The 24,059-nt window shown below is 36.6% G+C and overlaps 1 protein-coding gene across 3 annotated transcripts; it reads left to right on the top strand.

Annotated features, from left to right (window-relative positions):
- The first annotated feature begins 16,822 nt into the window (after positions 1–16,822).
- On the top strand, positions 16,823–20,930 carry LOC147481184 (Cytidine/deoxycytidylate deaminase family protein). 3 transcript variants are annotated; one of them, XM_086577908.1, is made up of 5 exons: positions 16,823–17,246; positions 18,420–18,464; positions 19,301–19,491; positions 20,390–20,494; positions 20,575–20,930. In XM_086577908.1, the coding sequence occupies exons 1-5, from the start codon at positions 17,201–17,203 to the stop codon at positions 20,761–20,763; spliced, it is 576 nt and encodes a 191-aa protein (XP_086434034.1). In that variant the 5' UTR covers positions 16,823–17,200; the 3' UTR covers positions 20,764–20,930. The 3 variants fall into 3 exon arrangements, with proteins under 3 accessions (XP_086434034.1, XP_086434033.1, XP_086434035.1); XM_086577907.1 differs by having other exon boundaries at positions 16,908–17,246; positions 18,414–18,464; XM_086577909.1 differs by lacking the exon at positions 18,420–18,464 and having other exon boundaries at positions 16,943–17,246.
- The last annotated feature ends 3,129 nt before the right edge of the window (positions 20,931–24,059 follow it).

The following is a 24,059-nucleotide window of genomic DNA, read 5'->3' as shown; positions in this document are numbered from 1 at the left end:
TGATCATGGCCTCATATGCTAACCTCTAGCTATTCATTCTTTCCCATCACAACTGTTCCATTGATTATGGAGTCGTTTTTTCCAACCTTAGAAATTATGTGCTCTAAATGGAAAATAGAATCACGCTACTGATATAACATTTATTCCTTCAAGAGTCGCTCTCTTGATTATTGAATACTAAGTTTCCACCAACAATAAGAATGTTAATTATCTGATTTCGGCAAAGCACAGCCATGAAACATGAAGATAACAACATCACCATTCACCAATTCATTGCCTCTTCATCTATTGTTTGCTTCAGATCTAAATTACCTTTCATCACTGTGTTGCCTATGTTCAGTACCATGTCATTGTCTACGTTTATTCTCGTTATCAAACACAATAGTTAGTATATATACGCACAATGCAATGATAAGGTAGTTCTCTACATTATATATACGCCCAAACTAAAAGTTCAAGAATTTTTTTATTACATCCTTTAATATGTCCTCCATCATAAAAACCGTGATTATAAGATCTTAATTTCCTATTTTTTAGGAAATAATTGCAATAATCTTTCCTATTTTTAGGAAATAATAGCTATATATTCCAAATTGAAAGAGGTTTCCTTATGAATTTGTGGGGTAATTATAAGATCTTTCCTATTTAAAGATAATTGCTATTAATTTAAAGATAATCAATGTTTGCAATTGATGGACTCTCATAGTCTTATTAGAGCTTGCCAATCAAGTAGATATTCGTGTCACCACAACTCCATTAAAAGATGCCACATATGAGAGAGAAAATCCTTCCTTGGAGGTACAAAAGGTCTTAACTACACATTTGGTAGCAAAATTCCGAACACCCACACATGAACACGTCAACTACATCACAAATAATATATGGAGGCACAAATTGTAGCAAGCAATATAATTCGAAGCATTAAATCTATTTCCTTTTAACTCTACCTTAATATTCAACTTGATTGTGTACTCTATCATCTATCATCCTATCACATATTCCCATGCGTCCCATTCCCAATCCCCTCTAAAGTTCAGGTGTCGTTCAAGCAAAAGCCCCATTTTCACTTAAGGTTTTGGTCCAGCACTTCACCTGATAGAACTCTTGTTGCATTTTCATTAAATCAATCAAATCAAACCAACTTGATTATAGCTCATGTCTTGTTGCTGAGAAACCATTACTAATTAATCACTTGGATAAATCAATTTTTGTGGGGTTTCATGGAGATCGAAGATGTAAGTTATACGGCTCTTTTGAGTATAAACTACTAACCTGGCCAATGACCCACTACTAAATTTACTAACATCACTTGAAAATCTACTAACATCACTTTGTGTAAGCTCATAGCATAACAAAATTTTTTTTTTCATCTTTTATATAGAATTATATTGTTGGTAAATGAAAAAACATTTGCCCCATCAGAACGATCTCTTTGTCTAGAGCACTTTTGGTGATATACCCTCAAGTATCACTTTGATAATGTGATTGATTCATGCAATATTAGACTAGGTAGAATAATAACATGTTAAACGAAAATTAGTTAATGGATATGATTCTATGTAGAGATGGAACCTGGATAGAGAACATAGTGTTTAGACAATCGAAGATACACCAAATCGATAACCTCCCCGTCCCAATACCTAAATACCATACATACGCCTCTAGGATACATCAATATATAGCAACAAACTTCTCATTGTTTCCCTTTTGATACACTTTTTTCGCTCCACGTACTCTGAATCATCTATTTTTTTGTTGGGTTTGAATCCCTATCACTTCAATTCAACAAATTGGTCTACGCGATCTAAACAAAAATCCTCAAATGACCTCTCATCATGAACAATTGTTCGTTAATCACTTTCCCCGCCATGCTTTCGGCGACACGCACCAACCCGCGGGCCACTACTCCCTTAAATCCACTCCAGATCAATTTTTCTCCAAAATTATAATAATCATTTTGTAGTTGATCTTCTATCAATACAGAATAGTGAATTACTATAATTGAAGATTTTCGGGAGAGCTAAAACATGAGTCAAAGCTAGCTCAAAGCACCCTGTGCCTTTAAAGTTATAGAGCTTATATGAAAAACATATAACGACAAAAGCCATTTGAATGAGCATCTGTAAGAAAATCCAAAAGACTATATTTTCTAACTCTAAACTATCTAGTTTCTACTATCTATAGGTGGGCAAAGATGATAAATTCATATTTTCTTCACACCATAGCAGTAGATATGTATTGAGGTAGTGCCTTAGTATGCCCTGAAATAAAATTATCAAAACAACATTCTATAGAAAATCATTAATTTGTCCAAAATAACATTTTATTGTCAGTAATGCTATATCGACCCACTTATTTGACCTACTATTTGGACCTACTGATGTGTCAAAAGTTCTAATCATTGATTTACATAGAGATGCGTGTCCATGTGTATTGCAATGCAAACCAACATTATCTAAATATATATTAAGTCGCAATAGTAGGTCTAAAAAGTAGATCCGTGTAGCACTACTCTTTTATTGTATGCCCTGGAACTCAATATATTTTATTTGTATGCCCTGGAACTCAATAACATGTTTACTTGATTATTTGGGCAGTCTCATAGATACCGAGCATATAGAGGTATCATAATAGAAGAAACTATTTCTAATAGAGTCGTAATTGTAATAGGAAACTACTTAACTCGCACTTACTCACACTCCCACTCAAATAGTAGGAAGAGATTTAATTAGACTCAAAAGCTTTAATTACACGTGGCATAATGGATTCAAAAACTTTAATATTATAGATACACCTAGGAGAGAGAAAAGTATATCTTTCATATTAGAGTGTCACCTAAGAGAGAAAAATGCTCTCTAAGAGGTCTCTACTTTAGTATATAGATAGTAGATAGTATAAGTAATTAGGGTTTATAATTATAGCCTCCATAAAACCTCCATTAAAATACATTTAAGCTATTATTATTATTCAATTCAATTGCTTCTCTTTTTATTATGTCTTCTTCTCATTCTTTTATTCATAATAGTCCCATAAATCAAAGCTAAACCTCCATTAGAGAGGATTTCTGAAGCTTTGATGAGAACTTGATTTGTTAGTATAGAATTGTTGGTTAAAACTTCAAGTTTAGGTTTTTCTTGACTTAGAGATAAGAAGAGTTTAATCTAAACTAGAGAATAGTGAGTTTGCAATGAGAATGGGAACAAGATTTCTCTCATACTAATTAATTTATGACTAGAGATAGTATAAAGTGATTAGGGATCATAAAAAGCCTAACCTTTATGTTTGAACTTTGTGTGAAAACGTAGGGATTAAGGTTTGTAACAACTATATGTTAGCATATTAGGAATTCATTAAAGTGGATTTCAATATCTCTCTATTCTTCTCCATATTTTATTCAAGTCATATTCAATTGTTTTAATTAAATTAGTATAAGTTAAATTTATATATTTAGTTTCGTAGTATAAATTTACATCCATAAATATTGTTCTCACCATTGTTTTCTTGTGTTTGATTAGTTGAATTCGTTTAAGTCTAGAGAGTTAAGAGTGGAACGATTCCGTACTCTATATATTGCATGAATATATATGTAAGAGTAGGAAATAAATAATTGATAACGTAAGAATAAGTTAGAGAAATCGTCTAGTTGTGTTTTTTCGGTTTATCACATGGAAAACAAGTCAATATGAGTGTTGAGGAAGTTCTACATTTAAAGCCAAAGAATCATGGAGAAAAACCTTTTTCAAGCCCAGTCAAAGCTGGGAAGTCAAAGTCAATCCGGGTAGAAAAAAATAGAAAAGTCAACAGAACTTCAATAGGTCGTATCTTTGAACTCGGGACTTGGAATTGAGTATACTTTATGTCAAAATGACTGGCTCTCGGAACCAGCTTTCCAATGGACTCGCCTTTCCCCAATCAAAGATGTAAAAGTGGATTAAAAAGGTATGGAAGTAATTTCCAGCAGTTGTGGCCTCTTTAGACTTAACCTAATGGGCTTTTGGCTCACATTAGAGGCCCAAAGTCCCCCTTTTTGACCCATGCTCGAAAATGTAACCCTAACCTTCTCCTATATAAATAAGGTTAAGGCTAAACACTTCAATCCTCTTCTTTTCTCTCAACCCCTTAGTTTATCATTAGTTTTAGTTTAGTTTAGGGTTAGAATAATTTTAGTTTGTAGCCACCATTAATTCCCATCAATAAATCTTTAGTATTAATTTCAATTATTGTCTTTTACATTATACCTTATATTAATTGTTTAGTTAGTATGATTCCGATGACATAAGGCTAAACCTCCATTAGAGGAGGTTTATGAAGCCACGTGAGGATGAGTAACCATTAGTATATTATTGTTTTGCATAAAAGAACTTCAAGTTCTTTGTTGTGAGTGTCTAGAGATATAGCTCATAATAGAGAACTAGAGTTTAGAGCCACTATCAAAGAGATTTGTAATGGAGCTAAACTCTCGACTTGATCTGGGATTAAAACAAACGATTCGATACTAACTAATAGTCAATTGAATCGCGTGGCAGATTAAACCCCTTCTAATATCTTCTCTCATCTTATAAAATACTATTTTTCACCCTTAAATCTACTATTTTTACTATTACTAGTAAAACATTTATCTAATCTAGACTTGCACTCAAGTAACGTACAACTAGAGTGGTACGAACACGACTACTCCTCATTATTTCTATGATATTGAGAATATTATATTTATTGTTTTTCCATCTTATATCTACTATTCACGCATCTCATAAATACTATTCATCACATATATTCAAATTTATTCTTATCACTCACCAAGGGCTCTTACAACCTGGTGAGGTCGAACTAGTATGAAGGCAAACGACCCCATGGCACCGTTTCACAAGAAGTGTGAGCGACCCGGCCGTGCCGTTTGAACTTGATGCTCCTGGAATCGAGTTTCGAATGGTGTGCTCACATCGTGGGGTAAGAAGCTTGAACGATCCAGCCGCGTCGTTTCTCGAAGTTCATTCTCTTGGAATTGAGTCTCCACGGTCTGCACAGACCATTTAGACCAATATCAACCTTACCTCACCATGTCGTTCGGGACTTGATATTTCGACATTGGCATGTCATTTGGAACCGAAATTTCAGATTACTATAAAACCAAAAGTTAGGTTTTGAGTAAGAGAAGTCTTTGAGAGAAACCAATTTTGAGAGCAACCAAAATTGAGAGAAAATCCTTGCAAAGAGATAAAGCTTGTAAGGAGAGAGATTAGTGAAGAGAGATCGATCTAGTAAGTTTGGAGAGACTTGAAAGGAGTGATTTTAATCTTCCTTCCCATACTTATAAAAGGATTTGCTCTTGTAGAAGTAAGCATCATTAACCGAATCACATTACATCTTGTGTCTCATTGTGGTAAATTACTTTATATTATTATTGCTTATTTGCGATAGTTAATTCCATAGCTTAGATTGTGGTTTTTGGTTGTAGTGAAAATTTAGATTTTTATATTGGATTAGTAGATTGTCCAAGTGCAAGCTATCTTAGTGGAGATCGATTGGTATCGTTTTCCCCAACTCCCTGAGCTAGCTAGCTTTGACTCATGTTTTAACTCTCTTCAATGAAGAAATGCCCAAGATCGGATAATATGAATATGTGATACCCAACATGATGCATGAACAATGATTTATGTTTTGCTAGGGCCATACCTTTTGCAGGCCTGATTAACTTCGCTATGGCCATGGTCTACAAGGACAACAAGGGTTGCCAAAGAGTGAGTAAATGGAATAACTCATAAATTCATTGGAAGACATGCATTTTTAAGTAGAAGTTGTGGTAGAATACCAAAGGTATTCATTTTCATCAAATTTAATTTTGTGGGAGCTTACAAGGTAGGACTTTCAAGCTATATCATGTAAGGGTTTTTTTTTTTTTTTTTTTTTTTTTTTTTTTTTGAAGTGGAAATTTTATTAATAATGATAACGAGTTTTACAAATAATTAGGACAAGCGTGCAACAAGTCAGGCCGTAAGTCCTTTCAATGGCAAATCATATCCTCCTAAAAACAAACTCGTTAGAACCAACTGTCATTACGTTGCAGTCCATAACTTTCTACAATCTCTTAAGGAGCTCAACAGACTGTTGTGCCAAGAAACCAAAAGTGTCAAAACTAAAAGGAATGAAACAATGTTGGTTAGCTCTACAAGCCTCCTCGTGTTTCTCAATTTTTCCTGCCACTACTCTATTAGCTGATTCTCCTACCTCAAAGATTTCATTCACAAGCCCTACCAATGGAGAGGCTCCAGTTATATCAACACACGCATGCCTCCCCTCAGACCAACTGTAGATCAATACATCCACAGGCCGAAGTGTCGATCTCCCCTCATTCGGATCAGTGAGAAAATTCACAGGAGCCTCCTTCTTTACTTGTACCCCAGCCCTCCAAAATGCATCACATAAAATATCTCTGACCTGATCATTGATAGGGTTATATATTAAAAGCATTACTTTTGTATTAACTCTAATTCTTCATTTTTTGAATAAGAATCATATGGGCAAATGTTATGCATATTAGTTATATGCATGTGTCTAATACTTTATGTTGTAGATGATATGGTGTGAACACACAGAAGATCATATCATCAGTAAGTATAAGTAATCGTTCACAATCTAGATGGATTTGGACAAACCATTAGTACGGTTGTAGTATAATCTGGTATTAGTCTATCTTGACTATAGGATTACACTAATACACTTTGTGTGTATCGAACAGGACCAAGTGAGGTTGTTTCTCTTTATACTGACTATGTAAGAGAACAAACACCTTTGTTATTATGGATGTTTGTCCTCCTAATCTGGATATAATAATGGGCACTTACGTGCATTATACATTACTTTAAATCATCAATGAGTGAGATTCATTTGTGAATCAACAAACTCGATAGATTGGGTAATGACATTGTATGTAAGGTGTGTTGTTGATTATAGAAGGAATCCGTGTCCCGCAAGAAGTCGGGTTGATGATGTCCCCTTGAGGAGCTCAAAAAGATTGTCATGTATACCCTGCAGGTGGATTTATTTCGACATGACAATGAGGTTGAGTGGTACTACTCAAGGACATAAGAAGTTTATTAATGTAGTTGTCAGTAACTTGACTTAATCAACGGACATTTGATATCTTAAACACGGGGAAATCAACGAGCATATAATATGGAGCCCATAAACGCTGACACTTAATTTGGGATTAGGGCGGTAGTGCAACAATGGCCTTTAGTGGAATAAACTATTTGTTGACGGACTTGGGCTGTGTGTTCTGGGTGAACATGGAAGCCCAAGCCCGTCAGGAGGCCCAACCCTAATTTCTCCTCATGGTCCCTGTTGTAGCCTATAAATAGAATACTCTCTCTCTGGCCAAAATTCACTATTTCATTGTTCTGAAAAAGAGGCAAGAAAAGTAGATCTGAATTCATTTCCGATCTTGAGAGAAAGAAGGGGGTTGGTAGATCGTTATCCACACAACGTCCAATCTATTCTAAAGGAATACAACAGAAGATCAAGAAGTTATTTCATAAAGCTTGGATTCTCAGAGTTATCTAAACCGATTCTCAAAGGTATGTTTTCCAATCACAAATCGTAAGAACCATTGATTCCGCTGCGCGTGGGTCCGCGGTTTATAGAAATATTCATTCTGAAATAACGATTCCTACAATCATGTCGGTATTTGAAACCTGGGAAATATCTACAATGTGCTGCATGGTCCCCAAAAGCATCTAGTCTACTCTTTTGCAAATAGGGCATAGACCACCATTAGAGTACAAAGGAATCATGAGACGGTACCGGAGAATAGAACAATACTCTACCGGTGACATACGATGTCCAAGTCCTTCCATCGAAATAGTAAGTAGGAAATCATTTGCATGTTCTAACTACAAGCATCCAATGACTGCTTTCTGACGAGCATATAACACAAACTCCCTCTCAAGACTAGCAACAATCTTACCATAGAACGCTTCTGCCAAAACTTTTTGTGGTTTTGAGGGGACAGTAGCATTCACAGCCATAGAACTGAGGTCAAAATCAGGTAGACAAAGACTCAATGCACTGCTAGCAACATCAAGAATCTCATCCAAAAGTAGAGGATGAGAAGTCTGACAGCGGGAGGCCACAAAAGCTTAGAAGTTTGACAGCGGGAGGCCACAAAAGCAAAAGTAGAGACATCAGTGGTACAATAAACACCTAACCCACCAGTATCTTGTTCAATTCACCAAACCCATTTTTTTCATTTTTTTTCATTACTTAATATATTCTTTTTTTTTTCAACTCACCAAACTCTTGTTCAATATGGTTTTTATTGATCCCTATGATGTAAAGAGTTGTTAACTCCACGAAAATAAAGTATTTCTTCTACATCACGAGAGAAAAGGAGGCACCTAAAAGATCCTGGGAAAAAATCTAGTCTATATACTGAAGTAGAGAGATTTATCTCTCTCCGGATAACCTTTCGTTCCTTCATTTTGCTCAAAATTTTAATGCATGTGTTTCCCTGAGGCTATGGTATATATCCTTCAAGTTAAACCCCCTATGCACTGAATCAGCTCTTGTCCGAAGCTAGCAATCTCAAAAAAATGAATATATTAAGTAGGCAAGTGATAAGGAGAGATTGATCTCTCCACCAAAAGGAGAGATCTAGTTGTTGTCCGTTTGATTAAGACATCTCAAAGAAAAAAAAGGCAACAAAATTTTGAACCTCTAAAAAGAGAAAAATACAAAATATAATGTTTCTTCATCTTCTTCATTTCCTATGGTTCTATCTAATTTTAACAAAGTTTAAACAACCAAATTCAATATCTTCTCAAAATTTATAGTCATAGAATCTGTTTCTGTCACTCAAAGTACCTAATTTTTATTTTTTTATTTTTATTTTTATTTTTTATTTTGGAAAAAGCTAGGGGTTAAGGATACCCCAACCTTTTATAAAATTAAAACTTAGTCCGCAAGTACATTTTTCCTACTTTATCCTCTCCGATCATATTACATAGTTCTTGATCCAGTGGAAGGCTAAAATACACTATTTGTTCATTATCACAGTTACATTTCTTTGACAAGTAGTCTGCAACTTTGTTTCCTTCTCTATAGACATGCTTGTATTTCACTTGTTCGAACTCATTCATAACTTCTCGGATATGTGCTACCATGTTTCCACAGTACCAAGGCGGTTCCTCCTTCATATTCAGTATTTGCACCACTCTCAATGAGTCCAATTGTACTTCAAGTTTTTTTAGTCCTATCATTTCAGCACCTTCCAACCCTCTTAGAACCCCTGACAGTTCCTGATGGAGGACGGACACTTTCCTCGAGCTACCATTGAAAGTAAGGACAACATCCCCATTTTCGTCTCTGATTGCCCCTCCATGACCTGCACTTCCTACTTGAAACGAACCATCTGTATTCAAGGTGTGTAGTTGCTCCTCTGCCCTCTCCCATCTCACCCACTATTGTGATCTCTGTGTATACTCTACTCCAATGCCCAGATTTTGTAGCATAACTCGCAAGGCCCTATCCTCTTTCACCGATTCCAGTGTTTTCCCAAGGTACGTCTTCATATCATCAAGCACCTTCGCAGCTACTATTTCAGCCCCTCTCTTCCTTCCTCGTTTTATCCTCCAGTTGTGTTCGTTCCATATGGCTTGCACAGATGCACAAACCATGGCTCTTATCACTTCATTTACCATGGAGTTATCTCGACATAATCTCATGAGGTAGTACCATTCCACATGTGAGTTTCTTACCTGCTGTGCTAACCCATAGCCTTCTTTATACAAGTCCACACATATCATGAGTATGGGTAGTCAAAGAATAGGTGACTGGAGCTTTCTTCATGCACGTTACAAAAACAACACTTAGAACTTCCAATCACTCTATTCGCCACTAACCTATTTTGAGTAGGAAGGGCACCAGAAAATAGTTGCCAGGTTGTGAAGGAATGGCTTGGGACCGAGAGCTTACCCCACACAATTCTTGCCCATTTGACTTTGCTTCGCACATTTTTCAAACCTGCATAGGCTGAAGAAATCAAGAAAGAACTTGTTAGCGTTTGAGTCCAAATGACCATATCCTCTTCAAGATGAGAGTTTATATCAATCGCCAAGATCCAGTCCTTTACCTCACATATAGGAAGATCCAAAATAATTCTTGACCAACCTCCATTTACTATCACAGATTCCACCAGAGCTTCATCAGGGATGACATGAGCAAGAAGGGTTCTTGCTTGTGCATTTAATACAAGGGGGCCTGAGCACCATGGATCGTGCCAAAAACTAGTCCCCGATCCATTTATAATCATATATCTCACAAACTTCCATGTGTCTTCTCTATGACGCAAAATTCCCCTCCAAACCCAGGAGCCATCACTTGGGGCCTTCATAGTCCAGAAATGCCTCCCTTTAATCTAGTGCTCCCATGTCCATCTAACCTAAAGACACTCATACTTCTGAGCTATCTTAAAGACTAGGCCACAGTAAGCAACCCTGTTCCATGTTCTCAGGTCTATCAAGCCTAGGCCGCCACATTCCTTATCCAACCTGAGAGTATCATGGCTAGAGTGGTGCATCTTTTTCCCCATGTTTGGGCCAGCCCAAATGAATCTATTGCAAAGTTTTGCAACCTTGTCCAACACTCCCTTTGGTAAGACAAAAGTCGTTGACCAATAGTTCTGGAAAGCATGTAGAACTGATTGCACAAGCTGAACTCTTCCCACCCTGTTAAGAGTTTTATTCTTCCAGTTCAAGATTTTTGCTGTGATCTTTTCTATGAGGGGCAAACACTCTCTTGTACCCATACGAGCATAAGTGAGAGGTAATTTCAGGTACGAGATAGGAGGAGTCACAAGGTTGACATTCATCGTAGTTGCCAATTCCAATCCTTCATCATACGTCATACTCCCCATTAGAAGAGTAGTTTTGGCATTACTAAGGTGAAGGCCTGTCATCTGAGAGAACGAGTGAAAGATACCTTTGACATCCATAATAGATTCCATGTTACCTCTGCAGAACAACAGTACATCATCGGCAAAACAAAGATGAGAAATAGACAACTTCCTGCATTTTGAGTGCACATGAATAGCTTTTGATGGGAGGCCTTTTTGTAGCATAGCACTCAGTATCTCCATTACCAACACAAACAAGTAGGGTGAGACAGGGTCTCCCTGCCTTAAACCTCTCTTGCCTTCAAAGAAACCTTCGAGCGTCCCATTTACAAGAACAGAGTAATATGGGGTAGAAAAACACATATGTAGCCACTCTACGAACAGGTTTGGGAACTTGAACTTCTATAGAATGACTTGTAGGGCTTGCAAGGAAACAGAGTCATATGCTTTTTTTATATCAAGCTTGATAGCACATCTCTTCTGCCCTTTCTTCATTGTGTAGCCTCTCAAGAGCTCATGAGCTAGCAACAAGTTGTCCTGAATGGACCTTCTCGGAACAAAAGCGGATTGAGAAGATGAAATCATAGAAGGAATACAAAGCTTCATCCTGTTTGTTAGTACTTTTGACACACACTTATAAATAATGTTACAACATGCAATAGGTCGAAAAGCATCAACACTAACAGAAGCACAAGACTTTGGGATGAGACTAAGCAAGGTGGAATTAATACCTCTCGGCATTTGCTTTTGAGTGAAAACAAACTTTATGGCTCTTGTAAAGTTTGCACCTACCACATCCCAGCTACTCTTAAAGAAGAAGGCATTAAAGCCATCTGGACCCGAGGCCTTGTTATCCTCCATAGCAAAAATAGAATCTTTTATCTCCAAGTCAGAAATGGGAGCCACAAGAAGAGCTCTAGCATTCTGGCTAACTTCAGCTAATGTTAGACCATCAAGCCACTGAGGATCACAATAAGCATCTGTTGTGACTCCCAGAAGGTCACTATAATACTGCATAAAAGCATCCGCAATGTTAGACCATCATGCACCATATGTAGTGTGTGATGATTTTTCCTAATCAAGAAACACAAATATTTTGTTGATGATCAAAGAACAACTAGAAGTATTGAAGTATTGAATCAAGAAGAAGAAGAGATTTAGAAGATGATGAGTTGAACCACGTTCTTTAATGGTTGCACTATCCCGTGTATAAACTCAAAGCGTATTCAAAATTCTATTTATAAGAATAGATGAGGTTTTCATCCTAGGAGACCGCCTCTTGTTAAGTATCATCTTGATGAATAGATGAGGTTTCCATTAGTGTTTAACTAGGAGACTCCTCTTGTTAAGTCTCATCTTGACTCTTCTAGAAGCCCCATGTTTCCCAAGTCAAATAGGTCTCCTTTATTGCAAACCATATGTTGGGAGTTGGAGTTTCAAACTTAGTAGTTCCAGATTGTTTTCTTTTCTTTTAACTAGATCCAACCTCCATTCTCCGAATGTTTTAATAAGAAACTACATTTGTTCCCCAAAACATAACCAATCGATGTTAGTTTTATGGAACATCTCCGAACCTTTCCAGTTTAATAAGGTAGCATAGGTGTGCCCTTGTATTTAAAAATATGCTGTAGCTTCTTGTTTTCTTTTCTTTTAGAGCATTGAAGAAATAAGAACTACATTTGTCCCCAGGGGATATAGTTGCATTCGCTCATTTGGTTCCCAGTCAGAACACATTGGGAGTTGGAGTTTCAAACTTAGTAGTTCCGATTTGGAGTTCCTAATACGTGTGTTCTCGGTACTTTCTACCCACACCAAGACCATATCCGAAGCCTTAATAAGATGCTCAAGAAATAAGAACTACATTTGTCCCCAAACATAACCAATCGATGTTAGTTTTATGGAACATCTCCGCTCTTTGGTTATTATGGCAAGCGGCCCTTGCCCACCCCTTTAACACCACCTTTAGTTCTCTTAATTTCTTTAAGAGCATAAAGGTTGGGTTTCCATGGTCCCTGACTTCCCAGTATAGCTTTAACGTTGGTGAGAAATCAGTATGTTTCCTCCAAAAATTACAAAATTGAAATGGAGGCTTGCTTCTGGTAGTATTTCTGAAAGACAAGACCACTAGACTATGATCCGAGAGTCCTTGAGGAAGAAACTCCACCTGTGTGGCCATCGGGAGAGAGGACCATGTCGCATTTACAAGACATCTATCAAGCTTGGACCACTTTCTCGCACTTAGTCCTCCACTATTCCATGTATAGACACAGCCTGTTGTTGTGTGGTCATACAGCCCTACAACATTTAGACAGCTAGTAAGCGAAGTAGTCTCCCTAGGATGAACTGCAGAGTCTCCAATGCGTTCGTGGGAAAACAGTACATTGTTTAGGTCCCCCATCACGCACCACAGCTCATTTATACTTAAACTCATCATTTTTATTTCTTCCCACAAAACAAGTCTATCATGTCGTTTGTTACTTGCATAAACAACGGTTAAGAGTAACTGGAACCCAAACTGTACCACTGTTACCTTGTAATGGACAAACTGAGCACTTTCCACCTCCTTTGTTATACTCAAAATACTCAGATCCCAAATGAGCCATACTCGCCCATATTCATCGCTTGAATAATTATTCAAAACATCCTATCCTGGGCATACAATGTTCATGATAGATTGGGACTTTCCTATCTTCACCTTCATTTCTAGTAGACCCATTCACGCCATTTTATTTTCTTCTCTAAATTGTTTCAATTGCCTTGCCTTTGTACAGTCATTTATTCCCCTTACATTCCAGCTACCGACTTTTATCATTAAGGAGATGATTAATGTCCCTTCCTCTTGCCCGATCCTTTAGGCCTTCCCCTTCCACTATGTCCTGCCTTGCCAGCTTTTTCAGTTTGTTTCTGCTGATTTGTTTGGGATCGGGTCATGACCACATCAGGAGCATGCACTTCAGGAGTAACTCCTTCCAAAGGACGAGCCCTCATGTCCCCAAACAGTTCTAGTTTGACATCTGAGAGGTCATCTTCAGGGTCCATCAAGCTTTCAAACACATTTCTATCCTCATAGAATACATCATCACATGGGTTACACGGCCATGTTTGCTGCACTGGGGGTTCTACTACTACCAAGCTAGAGTTTTGCAAATCCTCTAACTGTCATTTTTCCCATTCCGGATAAGTACACACCACTGTGCCAGAGGAAGACAGACGAACATCAGTATTAATTGTTCTAATTGGGGTATGTACACCACTCATCTCTTGAACATTCTGTAAATTCCCGTGTACACTTCTTAGGCTTCCAAAGTAGCCTCCATAACCTTGTTGTAATCTAAGCTGGACTTTTTCATCAGTTACACTCACATTTCACATAACCCCATTTCCACCTTGTGTTTCACCACACGCCTCTGCAATAACCTCTGCATTAGCTACTACTATCGCCAATACATTATCTGGCAGCACTGTTTCCACAGTTTCAGACGTTGATGCTTCGTCCTCATTAGTATTCCCCTGAGTAACAACCACAGGAGTAACAGCTACTGGGGTAGTAGCTACCTGTTTCTGTTGGTTTCTCCTTTGCATCCATACCCTTGTGGTCCTCCCATTACACTTATCTGAAGTATGACCAAATTTATTACATGTATCACAATAAATAGGTTTCCACGGGTATTCAAGAGGAATGACAAGTTCTCTTCCTCCAGCTTTGACCTTTATAGTTTCCTTGTACTCATGGTTCACCGGAAACTCTATGCAAAATCGGGCAAATATAAGTCTCTTCCTCTTGGCTGTAGCTTCATCCATAAACATAGGGGAGCCACCTCCAAGGCTCGTAAGATATGACAGCCCATCCAACGTCCACATCTCCTTTGGCACATCAAGTAGCTTCACCCAAACAGGTGTTGTTGCCACTTTATTTTTATAGCTATCCATTTCCACTGTCCAAGGCTTTACGGCAAAGACTCTACCCCCAATAAACATTGGTCCTTCTTCTAGCACCTTTTGCCTATCCTTAGCACTCGTAAAATTCATGTAAAAGAGGTCCTTGTCAGTGGTAATCTCAAATGACCCCTTTAGCTTCCATTTCATCTCAAAAACATCTTTGACAAGAGGAAAGGCTAGTCTTTTATCAAGGAAATAACCCACAAGGTACTCAGCCCACTCTTGTTTTCCTTGTTCAAGTATATCCTCAGGGAATAGTGCTACACCATCAACTAAGACCGGTGGAAACTCTCTGAACTTCACATTTGAGGTTTGTGAGTTTGACCTATTAAACAGATCATTCTAGGTTCCACTACGCACAGCCCTCGTGTTGCTTGAGTCTGCATTCGATCCAGGACTAACAGGGAGCACTTGAGAGGCCGACAAACTTCCAACACTCTGAGGTGGTGCTTGTGCAGGCATTGACTCCATATCTGCGTTTTAAGAAATGTTCTAGAGGGAGAACAAACTAGAAAGGAGCTATCTTTCTCTGAACTCCAATGGAGGATTTTACCATAAAAAGTATAAAGCTATTTGACCGTTGGAGATAAGAAAACTCACCTAACTTTTTTTTCTAAACCGGGAAATAAAAAGGGACACCAAATCAGAGATCGTAACTTAAGTTATGTTGTCCCCAGTAGCCCCACAAACAGTCCCCATGTACCTAATTGCTTGATACAAGCAATCCTATCACTAGAATAGCAATGGGAACCCAACTATTATAAGGAATAGCTGTGATTTGTTTGAAGAAAAAAATGTTTTGAATACCAAATCAACATAAACCCAACTGAATCAAGAACAATGTTTTTGGTTCACAAGAATCAAACGCCAGTTGAATTTAGCTTTAATCTTGGCTTGCAATCGGAATCAATTTTCCGATTTATGAACTTGTGAAAGACACGAGCAAGTAATTAGTAATAACTAAAAAGTTGTAGACTCGTAGAGAAGATGATGAAGAAGTCTCTTGCAATTAGAATCACTTGTCTCCTGCAATCAGAATCCTTTTTTCCATTTTAGCACGGTATTGGCACCCTACTTTATGGGATTGGCACCCTTTTGGCAAAAAATAAAACAATAATAGTTATTCCTTACATATCCTTTTACACCCCACATGTCCATAGTTCTACGGTATCAGGTTGCTGCGAGATCTCATATCCCACGACAAGCAGTTGCCGCGAGATCGCACAATCCACGACATCGGGTTGCTGTGAGATCCCATATCCCACAGCAGGCAGTTGTCGCAATATCCCATATCCCACGCCGCAGAACATTTTGTGTGTGTGTGTGTGTGTTTTTTTTTTTCACTTCAAATTTTGTGTATTGAACACACACGACATATAGATACCTCATTTTCTTTTTTTTAAAGCTTCTTTATACACTCCAAGAATAACACTAAAACCATGACAAAAAAAATGTACAATTGAAATATTATTTTGATATCTCGCGAAAAATATTTTCATATGCTGTAAGAAAAACTTGTGATCAAATTAATGAAAAAGAGTTTTGATAATTAACACAAGTAAATACTCAATTTTAGTGAACACAACCATCTCACGGCAACTAATTTTTTTTACGGTGGCTATTAAAAAAAATTAAAAGAAAAAAATACCCACGACAACCAACTTTCCATGAGATATGGGATCTCGCGGCAACCCGATGTCGTGGATTGTACGATCTCGTGGCAACTTCTTGTGGTGAGTGTTTTTTATGTGATTAATGGAGGGGTGCTAGTACCTTTGAATTGGTTAAAAGGGTGTTAATTCCATAAAATGGAGTGTCAATACGCGACCCTATTTTTATTATTAATATTTTTTTCAAATTATGTTGTCACGTATGTCTCTTTTGGTCCTCTCTTTTTGAGATACGAATCATATCAACCGATGACAACTAGATCCCTCCTTTTGGTGGAGAGATCAATCAGGACTCTATTAAGTAACTGATGTGACTATGGGAGGAGAAAGAAGAAGTTGGCAAGCCCAGGGAAGCAAAGCCCACCGGGTAGGCCCGAGTGAATAAAGGCAACGTGGTCGTGACTCGTGGTGAGTTACTCATGTGACAAAAAACAAAGAAAATTTCACTTTTGGTAGCTGGATTGAGACTATAAAAGGTTGGATTCCTTGCCGTGTTCAGACTTCAGACTGTTTGGCAACTTTTGGCAGGCAGAGACAGAGATTGACCGACCGACTAAGACTGACTCCAAACCCAAAAGCACCTCATAAAAAGTGGGTTAGACTTTTTAGAGATAAAGAAATCAAGAAAGTACCCAAATATCTATCTAATCCTCATTCACCGGTCCTATAATTATTATTTTGATTTATCGATTACATTTTTTGCATGTCTAATTCCGTTCAAAGTCAACAACCCATGGATGAAGCCAATGGTATGCCCCCGTCCTTTCTTTTTATTAAATTGCATTATTATTATTTTTTTTTATCTTGCCATGTTTTATTTTTGTCCATTCATATTGAAAAATTGTGTTAGATTATAGAAAACCGAATAAGCGTTTTGAGGCTGAGATTGGATGGACTGGATTTGGATGAAATTTCAGCGGTTGCCCGACTTGGCAATGCAATCAACTAATATAGAAGTTTCAGGAGGCTTTTGGCCTCCATATATTACATCCTATGAATTAGGAATATTATGACTTGGACTAGGCTCTGATGGACGTAGTTGTTGTAAATGGACAGAATGTAGTACTATGACACTGGCTATCTAATGTATCTTTGATAGATGTTACAGTTTTTTTTTTTTTTTTTGTGAATTAGAGCCTTTAGAGGACAAGTAAATGAGCCGTGTGTAATAGTTTCAGAGTCATTGGAATTAGGGGACATATGTCTTCACTCTTCAGAAGCAATTGATGTGTGAAAAGAGTATGTTTAGTACATAGAATATCGTTAAGGATTTTCCAATGACAATTTTTAAGCATTGGAGGTACTTCCAAAGTTTAGTAGCATTTTAATCAGCTCCATCATTAGGTGAGTCACAAATCCACTATCGCTATCTGTTGTTAATCTCCAGCCAAGTTTAGCTACAAGTGTGAAATTTTATAAGTATGAATTTGTTAGCCACCCACTTTTGCGTTGTTCTCTATCACTGTTAAATTTGGTTCCCCACTCGCCACAACACCCCCCCCCCCCCCCTCCAAAAAAATGATAAATCCCTTCAGTTGGTTTGAGTGATGGGTTTTTGTATGATAAATCTTCTGGAAAACTTCTTTATAAGTTCAATTAAGGCACTACGTGATATATTTATTTTTTTGAATCCTATCCCCACCACGCAGTTACACACATACACACACATTAAAGAAAAAGAAATGAAGAAAATTAACTATCCCTTTCAGCCTTTCATGACAACATGTACCCAACGTAGTGCAGGTTGATCCTTCTCTTTGCTTTAACTCCCATCCTCTTTTCTTCGTTTTTTTTTTCTCGCCTTGTTTTTTCCAAAGATACTATGTCTTACAAATATGATGTACTGTTTTCTACTTGTATTTATGTTTTGTTTCACCTTCTATTTGTTTGTCTTTCTATTTTCTTACTTCTGGAAGCAAAAGACGGAACGGTTTCTGTTGCATCTGCATTTTCTGGTTATCAAGAAGGTAATAATAGTGCCCTTGCCAATCATTTGTTTTTAATTTTCAGGCTATTGTAAAGCTCGGTGTCCATGATTGTACTGCACTCATGCGTTCTCAGTAATATTCAAACACACTTGTTTCTCTCTTGGATTAAAGAAATAAACTATTTCATAAATATATGATAGTATGATTCTGTCCAGTGGAATTGTTTGTTTTAGGCCCGTTCTTAATTCAGGATAAACAGAGAGTCCTCTAAAGGGCTGGTCTAAATTTCAGTGTTCTGATGGTTAATCATGAACCGACAGTCCCTCACTGCCTCCGAACCAAGATATAACGTAAATGATGCAGTCCAATGATGATAATGTTGGTTCCCCTGTGCAAATTTTGTGTGGTTTTATTCATTTATTTATTTGGTGAGAATATGTGTTTTTTGGTCAGAAAGTTGTGCACCCAAGCATGATTTTCCATGTAATGTACTAATGTAGATTGATTGTAGAGTGATCGTATAAATGAGCTAGTACAGATTCCATGTGAGACTATTCAGCTACTTCGACACATGGATCTTATATCCATCTTTAGGTGAACATACTTATTATAAATTATAATCATTGCGATATGTGAATCCTACTTCACTAAATGAACCTTTTAAGTATTAAAATGAAATTCTCAAGTTATAAGGGAATTACCTGTACGTTAAATACTGGACTTCAGCATTCGCTCTGTTTAACATTGCCTTACCTAGCCTACTGAAACCTTTTACCTGCTTTTATCAAATCTACATCCATACGCACGGTATCTGGCTAATGAATTAACGATTCTAAAGATTCTTTTAATTATCTTTTTTATGGTTATTAAATCAGCTGTACAGGCCAGAGACCACAAATTCTTAACAAGAGCAGTTGAAGAAGCGTATAAAGGCGTAGAATGTGGACACGGAGGTCCTTTTGGCGCAGTTATAGTCCATGATGATGAAGTAGTTGTGAGTTGTCACAATGAGGTTCTGAAGAATACTGACCCAACTGCCCATGCAGAGGTTACCGCAATAAGAGAGGTTAGACCCATATTACCACTTCAGTGTATCTGTTTTAAGTAAATCTAATTAGAAAAAAGATAATAACAGTATAACACTACCTGGAGAATTTGAAATAGATGGTGCCATTGTTGGACACTATTACTTCTTCTGTCTATATTCATTATCCACGGACTACTTTTAGATGCTTTTTCTGCCTCTGTATCATGGATAGTCTTCTGTTAGGTCTGTCTCTCTGCTCAAACGTCTGGTCTTGTTAAATGATTGAGAAGGCTCTAATGGAGCTAGTATAACAAGGTATGTTGGACCAAACTGTCTTCAGATTCAGCGTCCCAAATGTTGATGCCTAGGTTGCTTGTGTGACCTCTTGCCTGGTTTTCGCAACACATAGTAGGCTCCCATTACAAGACAGATTATGGCGCAGTCCAGAACATGAAGAGTTGCAGTCCTCCAGATGTCTAAACAAGATGTCACGACTTGATGCATCTGGTCAAATTATCAGGAGACCCCTAGAATTTAGCGTCTATAAAGCAGTTGAATGATTCCTTGCTTTGATTTCAAACAGACTTTTCAGGAACTATTGGTTTAGGTTTTCTCTTCTATGCATTAGACATTTTCAATCTGTAGAATATTTTTTGCCTACTAAATTCCTGAATGTGACATCACCTTGGGGCTACAGTGACGACATCTTGAGTTGAGGCATTGACGTGATGCCTTCAGGCTTAAACAATGGAACAGTGCAGTTTGTTTGATACTTTTACAGATGTGCTATGCTGCGGCTTTTCTATATAATACTATTTGTTTCGCACTTGTATGTCCATGCATCCCTATATAAGTGTTCCCTCCTGTTTAAAGTTTCTTCCTATCTGTATTTGAACATGCAGTTTTATCTCCTGCATTTATGATTGGTTTTGTTTAGGCATGTAAAAAACTCGGTAAAGTTGAGCTCGCAGACTGTGAAATGTATGCTTCTTGTGAACCTTGCCCAATGTGCTTTGGTGCTATCCACCTTTCACGTATCAAGGTCAGACTCTTCATTTTATCCACCTTTCTTGTTGTTATCCTTATCAATTTAAGTCTTTAATTGTTTGTGTTTTGGTGTAGAGGTTGGTTTACGGAGCGAAGGCAGAAGCAGCTATAGCTATTGGCTTTGATGATTTTATAGCAGATGCACTGAGAGGTACTGGGTTCTATCAGAAAGCTAATTTGGAGATAAAGAGGGCCGATGGTAAGGAGGCCGTCTTTGCAGAACAGGTCTTTGAGAAGACGAAGGCCAAATTCCAAATGTATTGATTTTTTCAAGTGGCTTAAGATTGCCACCTTCTTTGAAACATTTATGTGATTTGAATTGATTGTCATTTCGTCATAACTGGTTTCATGAGCAACTTGTATGGACGATATGACCTGCTATCACTCTCATAAACCAAATAAATGATTACTCTTGCAGTGGGTTTGTATGCTTTCTGTTTTCAGCAGTTGTCTTGGAACTGAACTAAGCTTTCGTAGCAATTCATCAGTTTGTTATCAGTGGCAACATATATTCCCTCCCCACATAATCATTTCTCCTTGGAAGAGTCCTAGGACCACATTGCTGGTTAAACTTCAATGTTAGATCTTCCCTTTGTTTAATTTTCGTTTATTTTGTTATTATTATTATTACTTGTTTTCAATCTATGTCCAGGATGAGAGTCTCTCTCTATTGAGTTAGGTTGATAATTTTAAATTGGAGTTTAATTGATCTCATGGGTGGTGTCCGAGTTTACTCTGGTGGTGCATGTGTATGATCCTCCCATGCCATGATATTACAGAATGGGGCCTCATTCTGATAGTTGATGCTAAATTTTGGGCTTCTTCATCATTTTGATTAGCGTTACATGATGTTTAGAGTCCAAATATTGCCAACACAGAAAATAAATAAATTAACACACTTCTATTTTCCATTCTTATATGGTCCCATTATATAGAAAAAAATAAAGACTTTAAGTTTTGATGGTTGATGGTTGTTTTTTCTAATATTAATAAATATATTATATAGGGGAGGAATCCGTTTACCATGGTTTATACCACGTCTCTTTACAAGATAAGTTAAAAGCTAATATTTTGTGAATATGATCTCCTAACTATGGATAGATTTTCTACAAAAATTTGGCTCATTTGGAAATCTCTAACTTAATTAAAAATTGTTAACAACTTTAATTTTTTTTAACGGCCCAAATTTTTTGATTTTGCAATCATCTTTTGACATTGTTAAACATCATCAAATGAGTTGAAATTTTGTGGAGGTGATCTTCAAGGTTTGTTGGACATATCTATAAAAAATTAGGTTCTAGTTCATCTTGTAGGTGAAGTTGTGAGCCATGGTATAAAAACCATAGCATATTGATCCCTCTCTATATATATAGAGAGAGTTCGGCTACACAGTAACTGGTTACTGGGATCAAATCCCAGCAACCATTACAAGTTGCCATTGGATTGTCTCGGTTACAGATCTCGGCAAAGACACAAATTTCGGCACACACACAGATCTTGGATCTAAATCAACGGTGACTTGTAACGGTTGTTGGGATTTGATCCCAGTAACCGGTTATTGGAAAGTCGAATCCTTACTAAATTGCTAAATTTCACATAAAAAACATTGTCACCAAGTACGGTACGGGTTTAAAACGGTGTATTTGAAAAAAAAACTTAGTTCGTGTTTTAAACAATGTTTTGAAAAAAAAACGTAAAAAACGTGGGGCGAAAAAAATTTTTGTTAAAATGGTTCAACGGGTTTAAAAGCATGGTTCAAAAAAAGCGGTAAAACCGATTGATAAATTATTTAGATAAATTTTTTTTATAATTACAAAAAAAATAAAATAAAATAAAAATAATAATAATTTAAATGAAATAAAATTCAAATACATGAAAGTATCAAATTATCATTATCAAAATAAATTTTATTATACAAAAAATACATAAAATATGTTGGTTTGGAATTTGGATTATACAAAATAATGTGGTTCAACTCCCCACATTATCAATTTTTCAAAAAAAAAAAAAAAAATCCGGTTTAGAGTCCAAAGCAAAATGAACGGTCTCAATAAGTCAATCTAGGTTCCCACTCTTCAAAAAGGTTCAACCAAAACCCTTTTCTTTTTCTAGCATTTTTTTTAGAAAAAAAAAAAAAAAAAAAAGTTTTAAACGGGAGATAAACTCGGTTTTAAACGCGTTTTTAACCGAACGGGTTTAAAATTTTAAAAAACGTTTTTTTTAAAAAACTTCGGGTTTTAAACCACCGGTCCGGTCCGTTAATAATAAACTCGGTTTTAAATGCGTTTTTTTTTTTTCCATATTTGGTGACAATGATAAAAAAAGATATAAAAAACTGTGATGGTTGGGTAAAAAGCAAAATGTAGATTTAAATTTTATGCGTCTAAAAGAATGGTTTCAATGCAAGAAATGTCTTTAGCAATTTCAAAATGTACCCAACCATCAAAATGTTAAAAAATGTAGATGATAAATAATAAAGATAATAGATAAGGAGTTTGATTTTTATAAGTGGAAAAAAAGATAGGTTCCATGTAAAATAAAATAATAATTTACATACAAATGAAAAGAAAATTCAAATACATGAAAATCAAATTATCATTACTCATCCAAATATTATAAGTTTTAGATTCAATTTTAAAACAAAACTCAAAAATAATATACTACTAATTACCAACCATAATGGCATTTTAAGTACTACAAATAAGTTTATAACTTTAAAAAATTTTCAATTAATTAACTTAAAATCTAAAACAAAGCGTAGCAAAGGTTATGGCAAAAATATTTTAACTTCCCGCGGTCTCCGGACTTAAAAACCCAATCTTTAAAAGCTACGTCCGCCTTATTAGCTAATAGCAAAAAAGGTTTCCTTTTTAACAACAAAATTTTACCCCTTTTCTTTTTCAAAATAAGTGTAAATTTCACACATTTTTTCTCCATTGGAAAAAAATGAGTTTTAAACGGGAACCCGGGGCCACGTCGGCATTTTGAAATCCACGCCGGCTTTAAACAATTTTAAACTTTAAAACGGGTTTCCAACATTTAAAAGACGCCTTTTATAACATGTAAAAACAAGACTGAAAAATCAAAAATGAAGTCCGTCTGACTTAAGTGAATCATGTGCAAAGTTTTAAACGCTTTTTTTCATATTCTTTATAAACATGATCAAATGAATAAATATCCGGGGATGGTTAAACTGTGAGGTGGTTTAGAGGCTGCATTGGAAACAGTTTTTGCTAAAGTCATCAAAATTTGTAGAGGCCCGTCTAACCCATTTTATGTGATGCCCTAATCTAAAAATGGTCCTCTGGTCAATCTACACAAGAAATGTATTTTATTATTTTTTAAATGTATCTCTTGGTTACTTGGTCAAAATGTTATTTGCAAAATGTAGATCTAACACTATTTCGAAAGATAGATAGAGTTGTTAGGCATAAAACGATATGGTTGGATGAAGAATGCATAAACACCATTAAAACTTAAATTTGCATGAGCTCTATAATGCACCAAATTAACGTGTATGCTTGGGTCGTGTAATTGGGTTTTCAGTTTATGGGCCTTGG

The sequence above is a fragment of the Coptis chinensis genome, chromosome 8, assembly GCF_015680905.1.
Source record: "Coptis chinensis isolate HL-2020 chromosome 8, ASM1568090v1, whole genome shotgun sequence".
Classification (NCBI taxonomy): Eukaryota; Viridiplantae; Streptophyta; class Magnoliopsida; order Ranunculales; family Ranunculaceae; genus Coptis; species Coptis chinensis.
This window is presented reverse-complemented; position numbering and strand designations above follow the sequence as displayed.

Coding starts and splice junctions, on each gene's coding strand:
- LOC147481184 (XM_086577907.1), top strand. CDS start 17,201: ATGTCTAATTCCGTTCAAAGTCAACAACCCATGGATGAAGCCAATG. Junction 19,492..20,389: donor AGGTTACCGCAATAAGAGAG/GTTAGACCCATA, acceptor GGTTTTGTTTAG/GCATGTAAAAAACTCGGTAA. Junction 20,495..20,574: donor TCCACCTTTCACGTATCAAG/GTCAGACTCTTC, acceptor GTTTTGGTGTAG/AGGTTGGTTTACGGAGCGAA.